The sequence below is a fragment of the Oncorhynchus nerka genome, linkage group LG11, assembly GCF_034236695.1.
Source record: "Oncorhynchus nerka isolate Pitt River linkage group LG11, Oner_Uvic_2.0, whole genome shotgun sequence".
Classification (NCBI taxonomy): Eukaryota; Metazoa; Chordata; class Actinopteri; order Salmoniformes; family Salmonidae; genus Oncorhynchus; species Oncorhynchus nerka.
The window spans coordinates 13,001,421-13,027,920 of NC_088406.1; the positions used below are offsets into that span (position 1 = coordinate 13,001,421).

Consider the following 26,500-nt stretch of genomic DNA (forward strand, 5'->3'; position numbering starts at 1 on the left):
TGAATACTTTCGCAAGCCACTGTGGTTCATTATTATGGATGTATCCAAATAAATGCCAGTGGAAAACAGCTTAAACCAATGTAAATGGCTGCACTGATTGATGTGACTGAGTTAGCCCAAGACTGTTAGCCCCCAGCATGACAATGCAGCCTGGTCTCATAGACTAGACGTAACAGAAAATGTTGATCCGGGACACTCAAATTAGTATGATATGTTACGTTTGGTATGGTTACATAAGACGTAAGGTTACTTAAAGGGGAATGGCAGGATTTCCCCTAAATGTCTAAGTCACAAAACTGTCTGGAAAACTATGAACTCTGCATGCAATAATGACAAAATAATTGCTGGTTTCAAAACACATATGAAAACATGATACATATTTGAAAGCTGAGAAACAGCCCTTTCAAATGATACGACGTACAATAGCACCACATCAATCAAATGGCAATCAGTCAAGAAAATAACACCTGTGAAAATGTGTATCTTATACAACAAATGACTGCTTTCCTCAAACAAATGCCATTTACACAACTTCTGATGAACATAGAGAATAACTTAAAGCATATTTGAGTCTTTGTTATTTTGTAAGGGTTGAAAATCCTTAAATCAGAATGAAATACCTTTTACTGTGAATGACTTACAGCAGTTTTAGTGAACAGTGGTATTTTTCTATGGAATGTTCCTTTATCAGAAACATTCTTTTATGGATTGTATATTAAACACAGATCTGAACCAAAACATATTACAAATGACATTTAGTCTTTACATATGATAAGGAAAGACATATACAAGTAATATAATATTAATAAATCGAGAACTTCATTGAAAGAACTTTCTTTAGGGGAATACAGCGTCTCAATCAAGCCTGAAAACAAAGTTCAAGCTACATCGAAAGTTGTAATTAAAAAGTACGATAAGTATGATAAGAATAAGGCATATCATAAAAATAATTGGCTTTTACAACTTAATTTCTTCTGTACGTACATTCCACTAGGCCTGTAGCCTCTAATACAGGAAGAGTCTAAATGGGAACAAATGTAACGCACGCAGAGGAGGTGAAATGACCCGTGACGATCTAAGCTACTGGGTGAAGACTACGAGTCCCTTTAGTAGAGCCTATGTCTGCAGTAAGTTCAACTCACTGGATTACCACAACCTAAAACTATTTAGGTCCCCTACGATGCATAACTGCTTGCCCTGACATTCTGGTGCCAGAAGCAAGGTGACACCAATTGGTGCACCCTACGTGCTAAAAGTCCCAACCTCAAAACATAAAAACCAGAACCTGTAACACCAATACCAATGACATACAGTGAGCACCATAATTCCTTGGACATTGACCATTTTATTCTTATTTTGGTTCTCTACTCTAGCACTTTGAGTTTGAAAGGATACAATGACAATGAGGGTGAAGTGCAGACTGTCAGCTTTAATTTGAGGGTATTTTCATACATATCGGATGAACCGTTTAGAAATGAAAGCACCTTTTGTACATGATCCCGCCATTTTAAGGTACTGCAAGTATTTGTTGAATTGGCTTCACAGATGTGTGTCGTGGGGCAGGTGTATTAATTTGTGTCGTTAGTGAGTGCAGGAGAGCTGTTGATGAAGAGGATTGATTCTAGACTTTGCTATTGCCTTTGGAGGTTGTGGTTGGGGTGTGACAACATGAGGAAGACAGCAATGTCCATGCAAATGAAGCTGGCCGTCATAAGGCTCAGAAATGAAAATCAATCAATCAGGAACATTGCAAAAACCCTGGGCATGCCCAAGTCAACAGTTTGGTTCATCATTAACAAGATAAATACAACCGGTGAACTCAATTATGTCAAAAGACCCGGTAATCTGAGGAAGACCACTGTAGTGGATGACCGGAGAATACTCTCTATGGTGAAGAAAACCCACCCTGAGAACAGCCCAACAGATTAAAAACACTCTCCTGCATGCAGGTGTAGATGTGTCAAAGTCTACCATACGTAGAAGACTACACCAGCAGGTGAGAGAGTACAGTACAAGATGCAAACCACTGATAAGCCTGAAGAACAGAAAGGCCAGATTACAGTTTGCTAAAAAAGCACCTAAAAGAGCCCCAAGAGTTCTGGTAAAAAGTATTGTGGACAGGTGAGACAAAGATTAACATGTACCAGAGTGATGGAAGGAGGAAAGTGTGGAGAGAAAAAAGACCCATGATCCAAAGCATACCACCTCATCCGTGAAACATGGTGGAGGGGGTGTTATGGCTTGGGCCTGTATGGCTGCCAGGGGAACAGGCTATGGCTGCCAGGGGAACAGGCTATGGCTGCCAGGGGAACAGGCTATGGCTGCCAGGGGAACAGGCTATGGCTGCCAGTGGAACAGGCTCACTTGTCTTCATCGATGATGTGACTGCAGACAGAAGTAGAACAATGAATTCTGAAGTCTACAGAAATATTTTATCTGCTCAGATAAAACCAAATGCCTTCAAACTCATTGGACGGCACTTCATCATGCAACAAGACAATGACCCTGAACATACTGCTAGAGCATCGAAGGGGTTTTTGATGGCCAAAAAGTGGAAAATCCTTGACTGGCCGAGTCAATCACCAGATCTAAATCCAATTGAACATGCATTTTACATGCTGAAGAGGAGACTGAAGGCAATAAGTCCCCGAAACAAGTAGGAACTGAAGATGGCTGCAGTACAGGCCTGGCAGAGCATCACCAGGGAAGATACCCAGCGTCTGGTGATGTCGATGCATCGCAGACTTCAAGCAGTCATTGCATGCAAAGGATATGCGACCAAATATTAACAATGATTACTTCATTCGACATTATGTTAAACTGTCCAATGTTTTTTGATGCCCGAAAATGGGGGGGGACTATGTACAAAATCTTCTATCGTTTCTAAACGGTTCATCCGATATGTATGAAAATGGGGGGGGGACTATGTACAAAATCTTCTATCGTTTCTAAACGGTTCATCCGATATGTATGAAAATGGGGGGGGACTATGTACAAAATCTTCTATCGTTTCTAAACGGTTCATCCAATATGTATGAAAATACCCTCAAATTAAAGCTGACAGTCTGGACTTCACCCTCATTGTCATTGTATCCTTTCAAACTCAAAGTGCTAGAGTAGAGAACCAAAATAAGAATAAAATGGTCAATGTCCAAGGAATTATGGTGCTCACTGTATGTAGTTCAAATTGTCAATATGAGTATTTTATTTTGTACAGTTATGAAAGACAACATTAACATATAAAATACAAGAGAAGAGCTAAATCAACTAGCTAGCTAGCTAGTTACCTTTCCTCATTTTGGCTCTCTAAAGGGTCTATCAGAGTATCAATGTGTACACATACGCACAGCAGTGTTCTAGGATATTGGACCGTTGGCATTCATACTTTTAGAATTCTCAGTGTATCTCAAGCAATTTCTCCAACTGTCAACACATTCAAATGAATAGAGGACCCGTACCCGGGAGACGCGCTGGTTTAGAAATGTGGGGAGGTGCGCCCCCCCCCCGCAGATGGGGATCTCAGAGTCACACACCTATGTCACAATGGGACACTGGACTATCGCGTCTCAGCGTCTGTGAACTATGATTTATTTGATCAAAAGTTCATTTCACAGACTCATCTAATCGCAAAAAATACTCTAAAATGGAAATATTATAATTACCAACTGAAAAACAAATTGTATACAGTTTCTTACCTTAATATTGTTGCTATTATCTTAATGACAAAGCTGTCAAAGTTGTGAGAAACTTTTCAGGTCCAGTGGTGGCGATTACTATGGCAATTCAAGATGGTTCAAGATGAACCTCTAATAAACATTGTTCAATATCAAAATCCTTAAAGGCACATGTTTAGTATTAGTGGATGGAAGGCATCTCTTTGCTTAGCTTTACTTCCTAAGGTGTTTCCATTTCCCTTTTAAGACAAAAACTAAAGTAGGGAGGTTGGTAAGGGTGGATGGGTTGGTGTATACTGCGACTGTCTAGAAAACAAAAGGTTGAGTGTTCGAATCTCATCATGGACAATTTTAGCTTATTAGCAACTTTGTACCTACTTAGCATGTTAGCTAACCCTTCCCATAACCCTAACCTTAACCCTTTAACCTAAATCCTAACCTTAACCCTAACCCTTAACACCTAGCTTAGCTAACGTTAGCCACCTAGATAACATTAGCGATAGCAACCTAGCCCCCTAGCTAACGTTAGCCACCTAGATAACATTAGCGATAGCAACCTAGCCCCCTAGCTAACGTTAGCCACCTAGATAACATTAGCAATAGCAACCTAGCCCCCTATCTAACGTTAGCCACAACAAATTGGAATTCGTAACAGATACATTTTGCTAATTCGTAACATATTGTACGAATTGCAATTCGTAACTAATCATATGAAATGGATGATGGACATCCACAAATGTATACATTCCATACGAAACGTAACATTTTATACTAATGGAAGTGTCCTGGGTTTAGGTTGCAGCCGGTAGATATAGAATAAAAGGACTTCATGACTGGGTGGTGTCTCCGGCAACCTAACCGATAGAACGACCAGCCGGGTTGGGTTGCAACCCTAGATTTGTGTTGGAACTATATATCCTGGAAGGTTGCAAATAATGTCAATCATTATTTGAATTTGTTGGTAACCAGTTGTTCGGATGATATATTGGCACGGTTTGCCGGCCCTCCACGACCAACATCCAACATTCTCCAAACACCAGCTACAAGGCTGGGTGGGTGGGTGTGTGTGCGTGCTAGAGAGAGGTGGAGGGGGGTTGTGTTTATGGGGTGTATAGGAAAGTGAGGGTTAGCAGGACACATATGGTCTCGTGTGTGCTTCATGGGGCGGCAGGTAGACTAGTGGTTAGTGCATTGGCATAGTAACCAAAAGGTTGCGAGATCGAATCCCTGAGCTGACAAGGTAAAAATATGTCTTTCTGCCCCTGAAGAAGGCAGTTAACCCACTGTTCCTTGGCTGTCATTAAAAATAAGAACTTGTTCTTAACTGACTTGCCTAGTTAAATAAAGGTAACATTTTCTTTTAAATAAATGGATAGAGTTGTGTAGGGACTGGTATATATATATATATATATATACACATATATTTATTTCATATAAAATTACAATCGAGTTAACCCATGCGCAAAACACACACACACACACACACACACACACCACATGCATGCACAGAAACACACTGAGAGAACATCTGACTGAAGCATGGTCTGTGTCTTCCAGAGTTCAGAGCAGAAAGACAGAAGAGCTGGTGAACCAACAGACACACGCCCAGAGGGAGCACAGAGAGAGACTTCTCAGGTAGGTAACATCTGAGTCAAAGCCCAGAGAGGAACAGAGGAGAGGAGAGGACACCTCTGTTTGAGTCACCTCTGCTATGCCCCCTCATGGTTTAAGTTTTGAACCGGTGTTTGGGGAATGTCCGCTCCCCCCCCCCCCCCTGTCCTCCTATTCCTCCCCTCCTCCTCCTCCTCTTCCTCCTCCTCCTCCTTCACCCCTCTTCATATTTCTCCTCCCTTCCTCATATTCCTCCCTTCCTCCTCCCCACCTCCTCCTCCTCATATTCCTCCCCTCCTCATATTCCTCCCCACCTCATCCTCCACATATTCCTCCCCTCATCCCCTCCCCACCTCTTCCTTCTCCCCTCATATTTCTCCCCTCCTCCTACAATCCCCTCTTCATATTCCTCCCCTCCCTCTCCCTCTCCCCTCCCCTCCTCCTATTCCCTCCTCTATTCCCTGTAGAGGCAGCCACAGACTGAGAGATATGATCATGATATTAGTCAGTGTAGGTTTACAGGACTAACATTATGAAGATATCCCGGGAATGTGCCATTGACACAGCAGTAAGTCTCATGTGAGTCTCTCCTCCTCTCATCTCCACCCCTCCCCTTTGTTGTGTGTTGCCCAGAGAGATATCAGAAAGATATTAACTGACTGACTGAGTCTCGTGTCAATCTCAGAGGCAGATGGAAGTACTTCTGAGCTGGCTGAGTGTCTGATACAGCTCCATTTTTCCACACACACACACACACACACACACACACACACACACACACACACACACACACACCGACAGAAACACCCAATATCCTCCACACAGCAGCAGGGTTCTTAGAGAGATCATCTGGTCTGGGGTTGTTCTCTCACACAGTAAATATATCTTAGGGTTGGGTTGTAAATGTTTCCCAGAGCTGCCGCTGGCATCCTGGTGTGTTCAATTACAACTTAATGTTGGTGTCCCTCCCTCAAGTCTGTCCCTGGGGTATTCCAGATATGTTCCTGCCTCTGCGGTACAACAACACATGATCTCACTGCTCTGTGTGATCAGGTTATGGCGGTGGGCTTTTTAATGGATGGATTCAGAAGAATGTTATTTTGTCTGCTGTCCATTTGCCAGCCTGTGGCGTCAAAGGCTTTGAACACAGCTTTACTTGACTTCTAGGTAGAATCGGAGTTCTAATCAGTACGGAGAATTAAGTAAAACATCAAGTCCAAATCTCTATCTCCATCCATGGCTAATTTAGTAAAGGGCCTTTTTTTAGCTAGCTTAGCTACCAGAGGACAACAACACAACGAGATGCAACAATTCAAGTTTTTCTGTCAATGATGTATTTCTCTTGATGCGATGTGGTAGGATAAAAGCCAAATCCAAGCTGACTTCCCTTGACACTTTTTTTTGGTGCGCCAGGACCAATCACAGGTCAGCTGACTCAGTTTAGCTTAATGCTGATTGGGTGTTATTTTATACTTTTTTTTATCAAGGGAGGCCAAATGCTCACTGGCTTCCTTTGCATTCAATGCTGCGGGCAGAAACAATGTCATACTTACCAGACAGCATCAGAAAGATGGCCTACACATAGAGACAGAGGTTACCTGTTTATCTCGCTCGGACGCTTTCTCCCGTGAGATTCAATGAGCTTCTTGCAAATTGAAGGAACACTCTGAAACACAGAGACGAAAGATGAATAATTGTATCTTTTTTTCCCTTTTTTTTTTCTTGGGAAAGCCTGGCTGTCCTTGGTATCCATGAATATACGCCACTGAGTCCCAAATGTATTGATGAGACATGCAGGTGATGCTGCAATGGTAGTGATATGACTACTTCCCTGTGGAACTCCCCTCAGGTTCCTTCTGGCCCTACGTGGGACTCCCATGTTGTCCTGTCTCAGTGTGTTGCTCTGTCTCAGTGTGTTTCCCTGTCTCAGTGTGTTGCTCTGTCTCAGTGGGTTGCCCTGTCTCAGTGGGTTGCCCTGTCTCAGTGTGTTGCTCTGTCTCAGTGTGTTTCCCTGTCTCAGTGTGTTGCTCTGTCTCAGTGGGTTGCCCTGTCTCAGTGTGTTTCCCTGTCTCAGTGGGTTGCCCTGTCTCAGTGTGTTGCCCTGTCTCAGTGTGTTGCCCTGTCTCAGTGTGTTGCCCTGTCTCAGTGTGTTGCACTGTCTCAGTGTGTTGCCCTGTCTCAGTGTGTTGCCCTGTCTCAGTGTGTTTCCCTGTCTCAGTGTGTTGCTCTGTCTCAGTGTGTTGCTCTGTCTCAGTGTGTTGCTCTGTCTCAGTGTGTTGCCCTGTCTCAGTGTGTTGCTCTGTCTCAGTGTGTTGCTCTGTCTCAGTGTGTTGCTCTGTCTCAGTGGGTTGCCCTGTCTCAGTGTGTTGCTCTGTCTCAGTGTGTTTCCCTGTCTCAGTGTGTTGCTCTGTCTCAGTGGGTTGCCCTGTCTCAGTGTGTTTCCCTGTCTCAGTGGGTTGCCCTGTCTCAGTGTGTTGCCCTGTCTCAGTGTGTTGCCCTGTCTCAGTGTGTTGCTCTGTCTCAGTGTGTTGCTCTGTCTCAGTGGGTTGCCCTGTCTCAGTGGGTTGCTCTGTCTCAGTGTGTTGCTCTGTCTCAGTGTGTTGTGTGTTGCTCTGTCTCAGTGTGTTGCTCTGTCTCAGTGTGTTGCTCTGTCTCAGTGTGTTGTTCTGTCTTAGTGTGTTGCTCTGTCTCAGTGTGTTGCTCTGTCTCAGTGTGTTGCTCTGTCTCAGTGTGTTGCTCTGTCTCAGTGGGTTGCCCTGTCTCAGTGTGTTGCTCTGTCTCAGTGTGTTGCTCTGTCTCAGTGTGTTGCTCTGTCTCAGTGTGTTGCTCTGTCTCAGTGTGTTGCCCTGTCTCAGTGTGTTGCTCTGTCTCAGTGTGTTGCTCTGTCTCAGTGTGTTGCTCTGTCTCAGTGTGTTGCTCTGTCTCAGTGTGTTGCTCTGTCTCAGTGGGTTGCCCTGTCTCAGTGTGTTGCTCTGTCTCAGTGGGTTGCCCTGTCTCAGTGTGTTGCCCTGTCTCAGTGTGTTGATCTGTCTCAGTGGGTTGCTCTGTCTCAGTGTGTTGCTCTGTCTCAGTGTGTTGCCCTGTCTCAGTGTGTTGCTCTGTCTCAGTGTGTTGCTCTGTCTCAGTGTGTTGCTCTGTCTCAGTGGGTTGCCCTGTCTCAGTGTGTTGCTCTGTCTCAGTAGGTTGCTCTGTCTCAGTGTGTTGCTCTGTCTCAGTGTGTTGCTCTGTCTCAGTGGGTTGCTCTGTCTCAATGTGTTGCTCTGTCTCAGTGTGTTGCTCTGTCTCAGTGTGTTGCTCTGTCTCAGTGGGTTTCTCTGTCTCAGTGTGTTGCTCTGTCTCAGTGTGTTGCTCTGTCTCAGTGTGTTGCTCTGTCTCAGTGTGTTGCTCTGTCTCAGTGGGTTGCTCTGTCTCAGTGGGTTGCTCTGTCTCAGTGTGTTGCTCTGTCTCAGTGTGTTGCTCTGTCTCAGTAGGTTGCTCTGTCTCAGTAGGTTGTTTTGTCTCAGTGTGTTGCTCTGTCTCAGTGTGTTGCCCTGTCTCAGTGTGTTGCTCTGTCTCAGTGTGTTGCTCTGTCTCAGTGTGTTGCTCTGTCTCAGTGTGTTGCTCTGTCTCAGTGGGTTGCCCTGTCTCAGTGTGTTGCTCTGTCTCAGTAGGTTGCTCTGTCTCAGTGTGTTGCTCTGTCTCAGTGTGTTGCTCTGTCTCAGTGGGTTGCTCTGTCTCAATGTGTTGCTCTGTCTCAGTGTGTTGCTCTGTCTCAGTGGCTCTGTCTCAGTGTGTTGCTCTGTCTCAGTGGGTGTTGCTCTGTCTCAGTGTGTTGCTCTGTCTCAGTGTGTTGCTCTGTCTCAGTGTGTTGCTCTGTCTCAGTGTGTTGCTCTGTCTCAGTGGGTTGCTCTGTCTCAGTGGGTTGCTCTGTCTCAGTGTGTTGCTCTGTCTCAGTGTGTTGCTCTGTCTCAGTAGGTTGCTCTGTCTCAGTAGGTTGTTCTGTCTCAGTGTGTTGCTCTGTCTCAGTGTGTTGCCCTGTCTCAGTGTGTTGCTCTGTCTCAGTGTGTTGCTCTGTCTCAGTGGGTTGCTCTGTCTCAGTGTGTTGCTCTGTCTCAGTGTGTTGCTCTGTCTCAGTGGGTTGCCCTGTCTCAGTGTGTTGCTCTGTCTCAGTGGGTTGCCCTGTCTCTGTTGCTCTGTCTCAGTGTGTTGCTCTGTCTCAGTGTGTTGCTCTGTCTCAGTGCCCTGTCTCAGTTGCTCTGTCTCAGTGGGTTGCCCTGTCTCAGTGTGTTGCCCTGTCTCAGTGTGTTGCCCTGTCTCAGTGTGTTGCTCTGTCTCAGTGTGTTGCTCTGTCTCAGTGTGTTGCCCTGTCTCAGTGTGTTGCTCTGTCTCAGTGTGTTGCTCTGTCTCAGTGTGTTGCTCTGTCTCAGTGTGTTGCTCTGTCTCAGTGTGTTGCTCTGTCTCAGTAGGTTGTTCTGTCTCAGTGTGTTGCTCTGTCTCAGTGTGTTGCTCTGTCTCAGTGTGTTGCTCTGTCTCAGTGTGTTGCTCTGTCTCAGTGGGTTGCCCTGTCTCAGTGTGTTGCTCTGTCTCAGTGTGTTGCTCTGTCTCAGTGTGTTGCTCTGTCTCAGTGTGTTGCTCTGTCTCAGTGGGTTGCTCTGTCTCAGTGTGTTGCTCTGTCTCAGTGTGTTGCTCTGTCTCAGTGTGTTGCTCTGTCTCAGTGTGTTGCTCTGTCTCAGTGTGTTGCTCTGTCTCAGTGTGTTGCTCTGTCTCAGTGGGTTGTCAGTGGGTTGCCTGTCTCAGTCTGTTGCTCTGTCTCAGTGGGTTGCCCTGTCTCAGTGTGTTGCTCTGTCTCTCTGTCTCAGTGTGTTGCTCTGTCTCAGTGTGTTGCTCTGTCTCAGTGTGTTGCCCTGTCTCAGTGTCTCAGTTGTTGCTCTGTCTCAGTGTGTTGCTCTGTCTGTCTCTGTCTCAGTGTGTTGCTCTGTCTCAGTGTGTTGCTCTGTCTCAGTGTGTTGCTTGCTCTGTCTCAGTGTGTTGCTCTGTCTCAGTGTGTTGCTCTGTCTCAGTGTGTTGCTCTGTCTCAGTGTGTTGCTCTGTCTGTTGCTCTGTCTCAGTGTGTTGCTCTGTCTCAGTGTGTTGCTCTGTCTCAGTGTGTGTGTGTTGCTCTGTCTCAGTGTGTTGCTCTGTCTCAGTGTGTTGCTCTGTCTCAGTGGGTTGCTCTGTCTCAGTGTGTTGCTCTGTCTCAGTGTGTTGCTCTGTCTCTGTCTCAGTGGTTGCTCTGTCTCAGTGTGTTGCTCTGTCTCAGTGTGTGTTGTCTCAGTGTGTTGCCCTGTCTCAGTGTGTTGCTCTGTCTCAGTGTGTTGCTCTGTCTCAGTGTGTTGCTCTGTCTCAGTGTGTTGCTCTCTGCCCTGTCTCAGTGTGTTGCTCTGTCTCAGTGCTCTGTCTCAGTGTGTTGTCTGTCTCTGTCTCAGTGTGTTGCTCTGTCTCAGTGTGTTGCTCTGTCTCAGTGTGTTGCTCTGTCTCAGTGTGTTGCTCTGTCTCAGTGTTGTTGCTCTGTCTCAGTGTGTTGCTCTGTCTCAGTGTGTTGCTCTGTCTCAGTGTGTTGCTCTGTCTCAGTGTGTTGCTCTGTCTCAGTGTGTTGCTCTGTCTCAGTGTGTTGCTCTGTCTCAGTGTGTTGCTCTGTCTCAGTGGGTTGCTCTGTCTCAGTGGGTTGCTCTGTCTCAGTGTGTTTGTCTCTGTTCTCTGTCTCAGTAGGTTGCTCTGTCTCAGTGTGTTGCTCTGTCTCAGTGTGTTGCTCTGTCTCAGTGTGTTGCCCTGTCTCAGTGTGTTGCTCTGTCTCAGTGTGTTGCTCTGTCTCAGTGTGTTGCTCTGTCTCAGTGTGTTGCCTCTGTCTCAGTGTGTTGCTCTGTCTCAGTGTGTTGCTCTGTCTCAGTGTCAGTGGGTTGCTCTGTCTCAGTGTGTTGCTCTGTCTCAGTGTGTTGCTCTGTCTCGGTGGGTTGCTCTGTCTCAGTGTGTTGCTCTGTCTCAGTGGGTTGCTCTGTCTCAGTGTGTTGCTCTGTCTCTGTCTCTGTCTCAGTGTGTTGCTCTGTCTCAGTGTGTTGCTCTGTCTCAGTGTGTTGCTCTGTCTCAGTGTGTTGCTCTGTCTCAGTGTGTTGCTCTGTCTCAGTGTGTTGCTCTGTCTCAGTGTGTTGCTCTGTCTCAGTGGGTTGCTCTGTCTCAGTGTGTTGCTCTGTCTCAGTAGGTTGCTCTGTCTCAGTGTGTTGCTCTGTCTCAGTGTGTTGCTCTGTCTCAGTGTGTTGCTCTGTCTCAGTGTGTTGCTCTGTCTCAGTGTGTTGCTCTGTCTCAGTGTGTTGCTCTGTCTCAGTGTGTTGCTCTGTCTCAGTGTGTTGCTCTGTCTCAGTGTGTTGCTCTGTCTCAGTGTGTTGCTCTGTCTCAGTGTGTTGCTCTGTCTCAGTGTGTTGCTCTGTCTCAGTGTGTTGCTTGTCTCAGTGTGTTGCTCTCTCAGTGGGTTGCTCTGTCTCAGTGTGTTGCTCTGTCTCAGTGTGTTGCTCTGTCTCAGTGTGTTGCAGTGTGTTGCCCTGTCTCAGTGTGTTGCTCTGTCTCAGTGTGTTGCTCTGTCTCAGTGGGTTGCTCTGTCTCAGTGTGTTGCTCTGTCTCAGTGGTGTTGCTCTGTCTCAGTGTGTTGCTCTGTCTCAGTGGTTGCTCTGTCTCAGTGTGTTGCTCTGTCTCAGTGTGTTGCTCTGTCTGTCTCAGTGGTGTTGCTCTGTCTCAGTGGGTTGCTCTGTCTCAGTGTGTTGCTCTGTCTCAGTGTGTTGCTCTGTCTCAGTGTGTTGCTCTGTCTCAGTGTGTTGCTCTGTCTCAGTGTGTTCTGTCTCAGTGTGTTGCTCTGTCTCAGTGTGTTGCTCTGTCTCAGTGTGTTGCTCTGTCTCAGTGTGTGTTGCTCTGTCTCAGTGGGTTGTTCTGTCTCAGTGTGTTGCTCTGTCTCAGTGTGTTGCTCTGTCTCAGTGTGTTGCTCTGTCTCAGTGTGTTGCTCTGTCTCAGTGGGTTGCTCTGTCTCAGTGGGTTGCTCTGTCTCAGTGTGTTGCTCTGTCTCAGTGTGTTGCTCTGTCTCAGTGTGGTTGTCTCTGTCTCAGTGTGTTGCTCTGTCTCAGTGTGTTGCTCTGTCTCAGTGTGTTGCTCTGTCTCAGTGGTTGCTCTGTCTCAGTGTGTTGCTCTGTCTCAGTGTGTTGCTCTGTCTCAGTGGGTTGCCCTGTCTCAGTGTGTTGCTCTGTCTCAGTGTGTTGCTCTGTCTCAGTGTCTCAGTGGGTTGCTCTGTCTCAGTGTGTTGCCTGTCTCAGTGTGTTGCTCTGTCTCAGTGTGTTGCTCTGTCTCAGTGTGTTGCTCTGTCTCAGTGTGTTGCTCTGTCTCAGTGTGTTGCTCTGTCTCAGTGTGTTGCTCTGTCTCAGTGGGTTGCTCTGTCTCAGTGTGTTGCTCTGTCTCAGTGTGTTGCTCTGTCTCAGTGTGTTGCTCTGTCTCAGTGTGTCTGTCTCAGTGTGTTGCTCTGTCTCAGTGTGTTGCTCTGTCTGGGTTGTTGCTCTGTGTGGTGTTGCCCTGTCTCAGTGTGTTGCTCTGTCTCAGCTCTGTCTCAGTGTGTTGCCCTGTCTCAGTGTGTTGCTCTGTCTTGCTCTGTCTCAGTGTGTTGCTCTGTCTCAGTGGGTTGCCCTGTCCCTGTTCTCTGTCTCATTGGGTTGTTCTGTCTCAGTGTGTTGCTCTGTCTCAGTGTGTTGCTCTGTCTCAGTGTGTTGCTCTGTCTCAGTGTGTTGCCCTGTCTCAGTGTGTTGCTCTGTCTCAGTGTGTTGCTCTGTCTCAGTGTGTTGCTCTGTCTCAGTGGGTTGCCCTGTCTCAGTGTGTTGTCTCATTGGGTTGTTCTGTCTCAGTGTGTTGCTCTGTCTCAGTGTGTTGCTCTGTCTCAGTGTGTTGCTCTGTCTCAGTGTGTTGCTCTGTCTCAGTGGGTTGCTCTGTCTCTGTCTCAGTGTGTTGCTCTGTCTCAGTGTGTTGCTCTGTCTCGGTGGGTTGCTCTGTCTCAGTGTGTTGCTCTGTCTCAGTGGGTTGCTCTGTCTCAGTGGGTTGCCCTGTCTCAGTGTGTTGCTCTGTCTCAGTGTGTTGCTCTGTCTCAGTGGGTTGCCCTGTCTCAGTGTGTTGCTCTGTCTCAGTGTGTTGCTCTGTCTCAGTGTGTTGCTCTGTCTCAGTGTGTTGCCCTGTCTCAGTGTGTTGCTCTGTCTCAGTGTGTTGCTCTGTCTCAGTGGGTTGTTCTGTCTCAGTGTGTTGCTCTGTCTCAGTGGTTTGCTCTGTCTCAGTGTGTTGCTCTGTCTCAGTAGGTTGCTCTGTCTCAGTGTGTTGCTCTGTCTCGGTGGGTTGCTCTGTCTCAGTGTGTTGCTCTGTCTCAGTGGGTTGCTCTGTCTCAGTGGGTTGCCCTGTCTCAGTGTGTTGCTCTGTCTCAGTGTGTTGCTCTGTCTCAGTGTGTTGCTCTGTCTCAGTGGGTTGCTCTGTCTCAGTGGGTTGCCCTGTCTCAGTGTGTTGCTCTGTCTCAGTGTGTTGCTCTGTCTCAGTGTGTTGTTCTGTCTCAGTGTGTTGCCCTGTCTCAGTGTGTTGCTCTGTCTCAGTGGGTTGTTCTGTCTCAGTGTGTTGCTCTGTCTCAGTGTGTTGCTCTGTCTCAGTGTGTTGCTCTGTCTCAGTGTGTTGCTCTGTCTCAGTGTGTTGCTCTGTCTCATTGGGTTGTTCTGTCTCATTGGGTTGTTCTGTCTCAGTGTGTTGCTCTGTCTCAGTGTGTTGCTCTGTCTCAATAGGTTGCTCTGTCTCAGTGTGTTGCTCTGTCTCAGTGTGTTGCTCTGTCTCAGTGTGTTGCCCTGTCTCAGTGTGTTGCCCTGTCTCAGTGTGTTGCTCTGTCTCAGTGTGTTGCTCTGTCTCAGTGTGTTGCTCTGTCTCAGTGTGTTGCTCTGTCTCAGTGTGTTGCTCTGTCTCAGTGGGTTGCTCTGTCTCAGTGTGTTGCTCTGTCTCAGTGGGTTGCTCTGTCTCAGTGTGTTGCTCTGTCTCAGTGTGTTGTTCTGTCTCAGTGTGTTGCCCTGTCTCAGTGTGTTGCTCTGTCTCAGTGGGTTGTTCTGTCTCAGTGTGTTGCTCTGTCTCAGTGTGTTGCTCTGTCTCAGTGTGTTGCTCTGTCTCAGTGGGTTGTTCTGTCTCAGTGTGTTGCTCTGTCTCAGTGTGTTGCCCTGTCTCAGTGTGTTGCTCTGTCTCAGTGTGTTGCTCTGTCTCAGTGTGTTGCTCTGTCTCAGTGGGTTGCCCTGTCTCAGTGTGTTGCTCTGTCTCATTGGGTTGTTCTGTCTCAGTGTGTTGCTCTGTCTCAGTGTGTTGCTCTGTCTCAGTGTGTTGCTCTATCTCAGTGTGTTGCTCTGTCTCAGTGGGTTGCTCTGTCTCAGTGTGTTGCTCTGTCTCGGTGTGTTGCTCTGTCTCGGTGTGTTGCTCTGTCTCGGTGGGTTGCTCTGTCTCAGTGTGTTGCTCTGTCTCAGTGGGTTGCTCTGTCTCAGTGGGTTGCCCTGTCTCAGTGTGTTGCTCTGTCTCAGTGTGTTGCTCTGTCTCAGTGGGTTGCCCTGTCTCAGTGTGTTGCTCTGTCTCAGTGTGTTGCTCTGTCTCAGTGTGTTGCTCTGTCTCAGTGTGTTGCCCTGTCTCAGTGTGTTGCTCTGTCTCAGTGTGTTGCTCTGTCTCAGTGGGTTGTTCTGTCTCAGTGTGTTGCTCTGTCTCAGTGGTTTGCTCTGTCTCAGTGTGTTGCTCTGTCTCAGTAGGTTGCTCTGTCTCAGTGTGTTGCTCTGTCTCGGTGGGTTGCTCTGTCTCAGTGTGTTGCTCTGTCTCAGTGGGTTGCTCTGTCTCAGTGGGTTGCCCTGTCTCAGTGTGTTGCTCTGTCTCAGTGTGTTGCTCTGTCTCAGTGTGTTGCTCTGTCTCAGTGGGTTGCTCTGTCTCAGTGGGTTGCCCTGTCTCAGTGTGTTGCTCTGTCTCAGTGTGTTGCTCTGTCTCAGTGTGTTGCTCTGTCTCAGTGTGTTGCCCTGTCTCAGTGTGTTGCTCTGTCTCAGTGGGTTGTTATGTCTCAGTGTGTTGCTCTGTCTCAGTGTGTTGCTCTGTCTCAGTGTGTTGCTCTGTCTCAGTGTGTTGCTCTGTCTCAGTGTGTTGCTCTGTCTCATTGGGTTGTTCTGTCTCATTGGGTTGTTCTGTCTCAGTGTGTTGCTCTGTCTCAGTGTGTTGCTCTGTCTCAGTGGTTGCTCTGTCTCAGTGTGTTGCTCTGTCTCAGTGTGTTGCTCTGTCTCAGTGTGTTGCCCTGTCTCAGTGTGTTGCCCTGTCTCAGTGTGTTGCCCTGTCTCAGTGTGTTGCTCTGTCTCAGTGTGTTGCTCTGTCTCAGTGTGTTGCTCTGTCTCAGTGTGTTGCTCTGTCTCGGTGGGTTGCTCTGTCTCAGTGTGTTGCTCTGTCTCAGTGGGTTGCTCTGTCTCAGTGTGTTGCTCTGTCTCAGTGTGTTGTTCTGTCTCAGTGTGTTGCCCTGTCTCAGTGTGTTGCTCTGTCTCAGTGGGTTGTTCTGTCTCAGTGTGTTGCTCTGTCTCAGTGTGTTGCTCTGTCTCAGTGTGTTGCTCTGTCTCATTGGGTTGTTCTGTCTCAGTGTGTTGCTCTGTCTCAGTGTGTTGCCCTGTCTCAGTGGGTTGCTCTGTCTCAGTGTGTTGCTCTGTCTCAGTGTGTTGCTCTGTCTCAGTGTGTTGCTCTGTCTCGATGGGTTGCTCTGTCTCAGTGTGTTGCTCTGTCTCAGTGGGTTGCTCTGTCTCAGTGGGTTGCCCTGTCTCAGTGTGTTGCTCTGTCTCAGTGTGTTGCTCTGTCTCAGTGTGTTGCTCTGTCTCAGTGGGTTGCCCTGTCTCAGTGTGTTGCTCTGTCTCAGTGTGTTGCTCTGTCTCAGTGTGTTGTTCTGTCTCAGTGTGTTGCCCTGTCTCAGTGTGTTGCTCTGTCTCAGTGGGTTGTTCTGTCTCAGTGTGTTGCTCTGTCTCAGTGTGTTGCTCTGTCTCAGTGTGTTGCTCTGTCTCATTGGGTTGTTCTGTCTCAGTGTGTTGCTCTGTCTCAGTGTGTTGCCCTGTCTCAGTGTGTTGCTCTGTCTCAGTGTGTTGCTCTGTCTCAGTGTGTTGCTCTGTCTCAGTGTGTTGCCCTGTCTCAGTGTGTTGCCCTGTCTCAGTGTGTTGCTCTGTCTCAGTGTGTTGCTCTGTCTCAGTGTGTTGCTCTGTCTCAGTGTGTTGCTCTGTCTCAGTGAGTTGCTCTGTCTCAGTGGGTTGCCTTTCTCAGTGGGATGCCCTGTCTCAGTGGGTTGCTCTGTCTCAGTGTGTTGCTCTGTCTCAGTGTGTTGCTCTGTCTCAGTGTGTTGCTCTGTCTCAGTGTGTTGCTCTGTCTCAATGTGGATGGATTATCTTGGCAAAGGAGAAATGCTCACTAACAGGGATGTAAGCAAAACAAACATTTTAGAGAAATTAGCTTTTTGTGCGTATGGAACATTTCTGGGATCTTTTATTTCAGCTCATGAAACATGGGACCAACACTTCACATGTTGTGTTTATATTTTTGTTCAGTGTATGTTATGCTACATTTTATTTTCTATTTTATTACACTGAATATTCAAATTACTTTAATAACAAATCTCCTGTTGTTGCAATGTGGGGAGATGAACCTGAACCACATGTACTGTGTGAATGACAAATAAACTTGTCAAATTTGATTTGATTTGATTCATGGGGATGTCTGTCCGACGTGGTGTCATATGTACTTATCTAGGGAAAACAGGTGTCCCATCACCTGTCCGCTCTGTTATGTTCCTCCCCCCGGGGCTGAGAGAGGAAGGGGGAAATCACTTCCCCATCCATAAAGGTAGATAGGAACTCCCTGAGCAGGTAGTCTCTATGACAGAGTGTAGATGGGATAGGAACTCCCCTAGCAGGTAGTCTCTATGACAGAGTGTAGATGGGATAGGAACTCCCCTAGCAGGTAGTCTCTATGACAGGGTGTAGATGGGATAGGAACTCCCCTAGCAGGTAGTCTCTATGACAGGGTGTAGATGAGATAGGAACTCCCCTAGCAGGTAGTCTCTATGACAGAGTGTAGATGGGATAGGAACTCCCCTAGCAGGTAGTCTCTATGACAGGGTGTAGATGCGATGGGAACTCCCCTAGCAGGTAGTCTCTATGATAGGGTGTAGATGAGATAGGAATTCCCCTAGCAGGTAGTCTCTATGACAGGGTGTAGATGAGATAGGAACTCCCCTAGCAGGTAGTCTCTATGACAGGGTGTAGATGGGATAGGAACTCCCCTAGCAGGTAGTCTCTATGACAGGGTGTAGATGGGATAGGAACTCCCCTAGCAGGTAGTCTCTATGACAGGGTGTAGATGCGATGGGAACTCCCCTAGCAGGTAGTCTCTATGACAGGGTGTGTTTGAGTGTGGCTCAACTTATTACATCCTCTTCCTCAGCCACACATCTTGGGAATAGATAGTGTCATGTAACAGGAAGTGTCACAGGAACAGGAAGTGGCTCTGAGACAGTGACTCTTTCCAGGAAGTCCTTGTTTTAGTGAGGTGATGAATGGTCTGTAACACGACAGAAACACCACATTGATGGTGTGTGAAGGGAACACTTGTCTCCTATGTCATGTGAGACGCTTCTGACTCTTATCTTCACGTGCTGCCCTGTGCTATCAGGGTAGAAACACGTATCTGCCCAACAGAGGCCACTGTAGGAGATGCACTATGCCACTGTCACCGTTCCTGTCCTCCCTGTGCACAGCACTCCTATGGGTATTGGAATCTCCTGAAGACACAAAACAGATAGCTTTTATACACTGGGCAAGTGGCAGCCCCACCCTGATTACCAATTGCCACCACCTGAGACTGGCAGAGGCTGCGTTCACAACAGTAACTGTTCCACCCAGGTACATTAGGCCTGTATTTTCTGCTTCTTACACACCATGTTTCCCCCTCCTCCTCTTCTTCCACCTCTTCTTCCTCCTCCCCTCCTCATCTTCCTCCTCCTCCTTTTCCTCCTCCCCCCTGCTCTTCTTTTTCCTCCCCTCCTCCTCCTACACCTCCTCCCCTCCTCCTCCCCCTCCTCTTCTTCCTCCTCCTCCTCTTTTCCTCCTCCCCTCCTCCTCCTCCCCTCCTCCTCCTTCACTGCTCCCCTCCTCCTCCTCTTTTTCCTCCTCCCCTCCTCTTCTTCCTCCTCCCCTCCTCCTCCTTCACCTCCTCCTCTTCTTCCTCCTCCCCCTCCTCTTCTTCCTCCTCCCCTCCTCCTCCTTCACCTCCTCCTCTTCTTCCTCCTCCCCCTCCTCTTCTTCCTCCTCCCCCCCCTCCTCCTCCTCCTCTTCTTCCTCCTCCCCTCCTCCTCCCCTCCTCCTCCTTCACCTTCTCCTCCCCCTCCTCCTCTTCTTCCTCCTCACCTCCTCCTCCCCCTCCTCCTCTTCTTCCACCTCCCCCCACCTCCTCTTCCACAGGCTATCCCAAGAGCTCAGGGAGAAGGAGGAAGGCTGGTTGTCATGCCAATGCAGGTGTAACTCTCTACAATCACAGCTGTTGGCATGTCAACAGAGAGAGGAGGAGGCAACCCGGAAGTACTCTGTGGCTGAGCAGGAAGTGGAAGCTCTGAGGAGAAAACTAGAACACGCCCAACAGAAGAGCAAAGACCTGAGGAGAGACAGGTGTGTCTGTATACGTATGATTTCCTCATACCTTAATGACCTTGTTTATGTGAGAAGCCTAATTACACCTGTATGAACGTCTATGTTTGTTACCTCACCTGTTTATCCCACTATTCCCACATGTGTCTGTTTGTGTCAGATCACATGTACACCTGTGTTTTATTCCCATCTGTATTCCCATTCTCCCCCTTGTCCCATTCTCCCCCTTGTTCCATTCTCCCCCTTGTCCCATTCTCCCCCTTGTATATCCCCAGTCCCAGGTCTCCCCCTTGTCCCATTCTCCCCCTTGTCCCATTCTCCCCCTTGTCCCATTCTCCCCGTTGTCCCATTCCCCCTTGTATATCCCCAGTCCCAGGTCTCCCCCTTGTCCCATTCTCCCCCTTGTCCCATTCTCCCCCTTGTCCCATTCTCCCCCTTGTATATCCCCAGTCCCAGGTCTCCCCCTTGTCCCATTCTCCCCCTTGTCCCATTCTCCCCCTTGTCCCATTCTCCCCCTTGTCCCATTCTCCCCCTTGTATATCCCCAGTCCCAGGTCTCCCCCTTGTATATCCCCAGTCCCAGGTGTCTACTTGTCTGTCAGTACATGATTCACCACTGTGTGTGTGTGTGTGTGTGTGTGTGTGTGTGTGTGTGTGTGTGTGTGTGTGTGTGTGTGTGTGTTATCTCACCTGTATACATACCTAGGGGCCTGTTTCATCTGGTATCATTGCAAGTCCATTTCCACCAGTCATTAGTCACCTGTTTGTGTGTAAACTGTCCTGTACACATATCCTATTCCCACATATTTAATGTCTAGCAGGTCTACTCAGCTCTGTGTATATGTAGTTGTGCCTCCGTTAGGGCTCTGCTGGGCTCATTCCCACATTGTGGGTCATTCATATTTTCAGCTTTCCTATTAAAAGGAACATTCGATCAAAATCCAAGTCACACACTATGAGCTGAACTGTACTGGGATTTCTGGGTTATAGAACTGACCACACACCAGTCCTGGCCTCAACACACACTATCAGGTCACATGTCACACCTTGGTTTGGAAACTGTGTGAATGTGCATGCATATTGTTTGTGTTGGATTTTGGGCCAAGGTGGTCCACTGAAGCTAACCCCATAAAACCCAAGGTTATTTCATTTAACGAGGCAAGTCAGTTAAGAACAAATTCTTATTTAGAATGACGGTCTACCAGGGAACAGTGGGTTAACTGCACTGCTGAGCGGCAGAACGACAGATTTCTACCTTCTCAACTCGGGGATTCAATTTCGGTTACTGGCCCAATACTCGAACCACTAGGCTACCTGCCATCCCGTTCTACTGAAACTACACCCCTATAACCCAAGGTGTTCCACTGAAACTACACCCCTAAAACCCAAGGTGTTCTACTAAAACTACACCCCTATAACCCAAGGTGTTCTACTGAAACTACACCCTTATAACCCAAGTTGTTCTACTGAAACTACACCCCTATAACCCAAGGTGTTCTACTGAAACTACACCCCTAAAACCCAAGGTGTTCTACTGAAACTACACCCCTATAACCCAAGGCGTTCTACTGAAACTACACCTCTAAACCCAAGGTGTTCTACTGAAACTACACCCCTATAACCCAAGGTGTTCTACTGAAACTACACCCCTATAACCCAAGGTGTTCTACTGAAACTACACCCCTATAACCCAAGGTGTTCTACTGAAACTACACCCCTATAACCCAAGGTGTTCTACTGAAACTACACCCCTAAAACCCAAGGTGTTCTACTGAAACTACACCCCTATAACCCAAGGTGTTCTACTGAAACTACACCCCTATAACCCAAGGTGTTCTACTGAAACTACACCCCTATAACCCAAGGTGTTCTACTGAAACTACACCTCTAAACCCAAGGTGTTCTACTGAAACTACACCCCTATAACCCAAGGTGTTCTACTGAAACTACACCCCTATAACCCAAGGTGTTCTAATGAAACTACACCCCTAAAACCCAAGGTGTTCTACTGAAACTTAACCCCTATAACCCAACGTGTTCTACTGAAACTACACCCCTATAACCCAAGGTGTTCTACTGAAACTAAACCCCTAAACCCCAAGGTGTTCTACTAAAACTACACCCCTATAACCCAATGTGTTCTACTGAAACTACACCCCTAAAACCCAAGGTGTTCTACTGAAACTACACCCCTATAACCCAAGGTGTTCTACTGAAACTACACCCCTAAAACCCAAGGTGTTCTACTGAAACTACACCTCTAAACCCAAGGTGTTCTACTGAAACTTAACCTCTAAAACCCAAGGTGTTCTACTGAAACTACACCCCTAAAACCCAAGGTGTTCTACTGAAACTACACCCCTATAACCCAAGGTGTTCTACTGAAACTACACCCCTAAAACCCAAGGTGTTCTACTGAAACTACACCCCTATAACCCAAGGTGTTCTACTGAAACTAAACCCATAAAACCCAATGTCCTGAGCTGTATGCAGTGGCTGTACATATTACACTACTGGGACATGGGCCCATTCTGTTATGTAAGGACAGAAACCACCTTGGCTGGGGGACTCTGTCCAAATGCAACTCCTCCTATCCCCTTCCCTGAGAACCTTCTCCATATCTACTCATAGTGAAATGATCAGATGGTTGAAAATAATATGGTGGAAACTTTATTTAGCTTTTGAGAGGAACATTAATTATCATAGAGGAAGAAGTCAAAATACATGAAACTGAGGAAAGAAATGGCCACTTCCTGTGACCTCAGATAAACTGAGCTGTAGCTTGTGTGTTTGTGTGTGCGTGTGTTTACTACCCCAGAGGGAAAAAGAGGAACCCTGACTGTACTCACCACCCTGACTGTGTCCTTACCACAAACACGCACGCACGCACACACACACACACACACACACACACACACACATGGCATGCAATGTCTGAGCACACAGCAGCAGACAAACAGTCACTCCCACACCAACAAGATCTTATAGTTTCCCTTCGAAATTCGATGTATTATGTCTTTTTTTTAACGCATTTATTCTGCTTGGTTACGGACCGAAAGGTTATGGTTTGGGGAAGGTTTAAAACAAAATGATTACAAGTAATGCGCTAGGTGTCGTCAGTATTCATACACAGTAAATGTAAAAGGGTTAAATCAACACTTTTTAAGTGTTAAATGTATCACTGTCAGCGAGTACATATGGTCCCACTCTACACAGAGTAAAAAGTACACTGATCAAAGTGTCACATTTCCAGTGTTGATTTAACACTGAGGAATGCAGAGAGTTAACACTGCACTACACTGGCCGGTGTTGATGATCAAATTTAACACTAAGAGGTAATCAACACTTTGAGTGGTATAGTGACACTCACTAGTGTTGATCTAGGGGGACTCCTATTAGAGTAAAACTGTGTTTACTCTATTCAGTGTTCATTTATTTACTCTTCCCCCATGTAAATGGAAATTATAGTTTGTGAAAGCACTTGGAATTTCACCATAAACTCAAGCAAAGCTGTTTCAACATTCAAATATGTTTCTCACAACCTAAGCATAAGTCTCAGCCCTTAAACTGTTATCAAGAGACAGTACAATGTAGTCAAAATAATCCCTTGCTCCATATGACATGAGCAAATCAAAATGCTGACATTTACATTCAAAACATATGTTTCTCACAACCCAACCATAAGTCTCAGCCCTTAAACTGTTATCAAGTGAGAGTAGGGGGCAATGTCGTCCAAAAAAAACCTTGTTCCAGATGACATGAGCAAATCAAAAGGTTTGTGGTACATGATGTCATTTACATGAAATACTTTGCATTGTGGACTTTTCTTCAAAACAACTTTAAATGCAAATTATCATCAAAAACATAAGGTTTCAAGAGCTGACCCAACCCCCCCCAAAAAATCATTTTCCTCTTTCAGAACAATAGCCTTAATTTTGTAAAATACTGACATTTCAATGAGTACTTCACCACATATGACCAAATCAAGAGGATATTCTGTAGCATGGGGCTTTACCCTTATAACTGACAAAACATGTGTGTGCACTGAGACATTCAACTTGGCAGCAATCTCATGGCTTTCTTTCAGGTCGTTGAGCCTGGACATCTTTCCTGGACCTATAGCTTGTCCATCCTGGCTGATAGCTTGTCCATCCTGGCTGATAGCTTGTCCATCCTGGCTGATAGCTAGTCCATCCTGGCTGATAGCTAGTCCATCCTGGCTGATAGCTAGTCCATCCTGGCTGATAGCTTGTCCATCCTGGCTGATAGCTTGTCCATCCTGGCTGATAGCTAGTCCATCCTGGCTGATAGCTAGTCCATCCTGGCTGATAGCTAGTCCATCCTGGCTGATAGCTTGTCCATCCTGGCTGATAGCTAGTCCATCCTGGCTGATAGCTAGTCCATCCTGGCTGATAGCTAGTCCATCCTGGCTGATAGCTTGTCCATCCTGGCTGATAGCTTGTCCATCCTGGCTGATAGCTAGTCCATCCTGGCTGATAGCTAGTCCATCCTGGCTGATAGCTAGTCCATCCTGGCTGATAGCTAGTCCATCTTGGCTGATAGCTAGTCCATCCTGGCTGATAGCTAGTCCATCCTGGCTGATAGCTAGTCCATCCTGGCTGATAGCTTGTCCATCCTGGCTGATAACTTGTCCATCCTGGCTGATAGCTAGTCCATCCTGGCTGATAGCTTGTCCATCCTGGCTGATAGCTTGTCCATCCTGGCTGATAGCTAGTCCATCCTGGCTGATAGCTAGTCCATCCTGGCTGATAGCTAGTCCATCCTGGCTGATAGCTAGTCCATCCTGGCTGATAGCTTGTCCATCCTGGCTGATAGCTAGTCCATCCTGGCTGATAGCTTGTCCATCCTGGCTGATAGCTAGTCCATCCTGGCTGATAGCTAGTCCATCCTGGCTGATACCGTAGAACGTAAGAAAATGGATCAGTTATGACCATTTGATTATAAGTTTCAGTAGTTTTGTTTCTTCTATTGTCAAATCTAACACCAAAGACTTTCTCAACTGGTTGAACTGTTCCTCATTTTTGATATGAAATAAATCACTTCGTTTTGATACCCAATTCAACAATGTGAAAGGATTTTCAATATCCTGAAAAGAATGTTGGATTTTTCGGACAGTTTCTGTGTCTTTTGAAGATATACATGTAAGAGCGGTTGCTTTAGCTTGACCCTGTATCTCTTGAACCGCGTCTTCCACGGAAGATACAAAACTATTTACAGTCGTCTGACCGACACTTGCAGCCTTCAGTTGTGCAATAGCAGACGCACACATATCAAGTGTGTTCTTGTTAGATATTGGTACAACATGGTTACAACTAGAATTTGAAGGAAAATCAGCATTACTTGGCTGATTATCAACGGCTGTATTAGCATCTAAGTTAGCATTTAACAAAAATCTCCAGAAAGTCTCCAGAATGTGCCCTGTTCAAATGCTTCATAAAGCCAGAAAATGTACCAAATACACTACAACAATCTGCTTGACCACATTTGAGACTTGTTATGTTACACGGCAGTCTGACAACCATGTATCAAAATAGCTAAATAATATCAGTGAGATAATTGTTTCAATTCACCTTTTGCGTGGAACAAATGAGGATTTTGGTTGATCCAACAATGGCGTCGAGAAAAGAGGAAATTGAACGCAGAAACTGAATTTATGGGCGGGGTTTGTGATGATGTTTACACTTACTACGTAACAGTCTACACTAAATAGAGTCATATTGTACACCTTAGCAATTAACACCAGTTATCAGCACTGACGCGAGGGGTCATTTGGCACTGCCAGTTGCTAGATCAACTCTATGGGAGTTTTGACACAGTGAATTTAACACTGGTGATTTTACTGTGTAGTATTCGCATAGCTTGCTTGAGTAATGTGAACTGCTGTAGTGCAGTGGTCCAAGCAGTGGCTCCAGCTCCAAGCCTCCTGAGTGCTGGATGATAATTGTATATCGATGTTCTCGAGGCCTTTTCAAACGTCCAAAATCGTCATCTATTTCTAGTGACCAGCCTGCTCACACATACATTCCAAGACAGCTTTGTTTTTCCATTCATAAAAGGGAACAGTTTGGCCTCCGCCATCACTGACTCTCGCTGACCTGCGAGAGGACATTTTGTGCCCTTGTTCCTGAAAAAAACTAATCTCTGCTCCCTCTTCCACCCTCCCAGCCCTCACCCTGCACTCTACAACTGTACACTACACCCCCAAACCCTCTCCTTCTGCCCCCTCTAATGACCCCCTGCCTACCCCCACCCTGCGTGTGTGTGTGTGCAGTGTGGGTTGAGTAATGTATGAATAATTAGAACAAATGCCCTCTTTCACCCCACCAATCCAGCCGGCACACAATGGGGCTGTTGATGTTTTCCCCTCTTCTGGGGTAGGGAGGGAGGGAGCGAGAGAGCAAAGGAGCGAGGGGGTAGGGAGGGAGCAAGCGAGCTAGGGAGGGAGGGAGGGAGTGAGAGAATAAAGGAGTGAGGGGGTAGGGAGGGAGGGAGCGAAGGAGGGAGCGAAGGAGCGAGGGGGTAGGGAGGGAGGGAGGGAGGGAGGGATAAAGAACATGGTGGTTACTTCTCACGCTGTATGGCTCTTTGCACACTATACAGGACACACCATGCATCTGGCTGCCACTTCTACAGAACAGAGAACAAAAACTGTAAATCATTTAGAAGTTAAGAGAGGTCAAACATGTGGTTCCTTTGTCATAAGATGGATGTGAATGACCTGTCTGGTGGATGGTCAATATGGGTTGAGGAATGAATTGGGAGCTGTGGTGTTTCCCTCTGGAGCTGCAGTGTGGATATACTACTTCTATATATCACTATGTGTAGAGACTGATGGAGAGCAACTTCTCCGATTGATGGGTGTGTTTCTCAAGTTAGGATGGAATGCAGTGTACATGATAGAGACACATGGAGAGGGGTTGGCACAGCAGACGTTCACACACACACAAACACACACACACACACGCATATGTCTGTCTAGTAAAGCTGGCTGGCGTGAGAGAGAAAGTGCTCCCAGATTTACTCCCAGATGCCTGTCTCCACCCCGACTGAGAGGTGAGTTTGCACGCTCTGACACACACACACACACACACACACACACACACACACAGACACGCTCCAATGCCCCGGGGGTCTATTTGGTCACTGGGTCCGATTAGGCTATTCCTATTATCTTTCCAGGTTGTTGGAAGGGGTCTTTCCCAAATCCCCTCCATCCCTGCACACACACACACACAATCTCACATTCCCAGCAGCTGTTCACGCCCAGAGCCCTGCTATGGAACTCACAGGTCCGTTTGGGGATCAGTGTAACACTGCGTTACCCTGGGCAACAGCGGGAGGAGACAGCAGTAGCAGCACACTGTGCCCAGAAACTACAGATGACCAGTAAACTACAGATGACCAGTAAACTACAGATGACCAGTAAACTACAGATGATCAGTAAACTACAGATGACCAGTAAACTACAGATGACCAGTAAACTACAGATGACCAGTAAACTACAGAT

At 47.0% G+C, this 26,500-nt stretch overlaps 1 protein-coding gene across 1 annotated transcript in view; it reads left to right on the forward strand.

Moving 5' to 3' along the window:
• Nucleotides 1-26,500, forward strand: part of lekr1 (Leucine-, glutamate- and lysine-rich protein 1) — a 171,804-nt gene that overhangs the window by 118,341 nt on the left and 26,963 nt on the right. The window contains exons 7-8 of the mRNA XM_065024974.1: nt 5,232-5,309; nt 18,791-18,994. Coding sequence (XP_064881046.1) covers nt 5,232-5,309; nt 18,791-18,994 — 282 coding nt within the window. The remainder of the gene's footprint in view (nt 1-5,231; nt 5,310-18,790; nt 18,995-26,500) is intronic.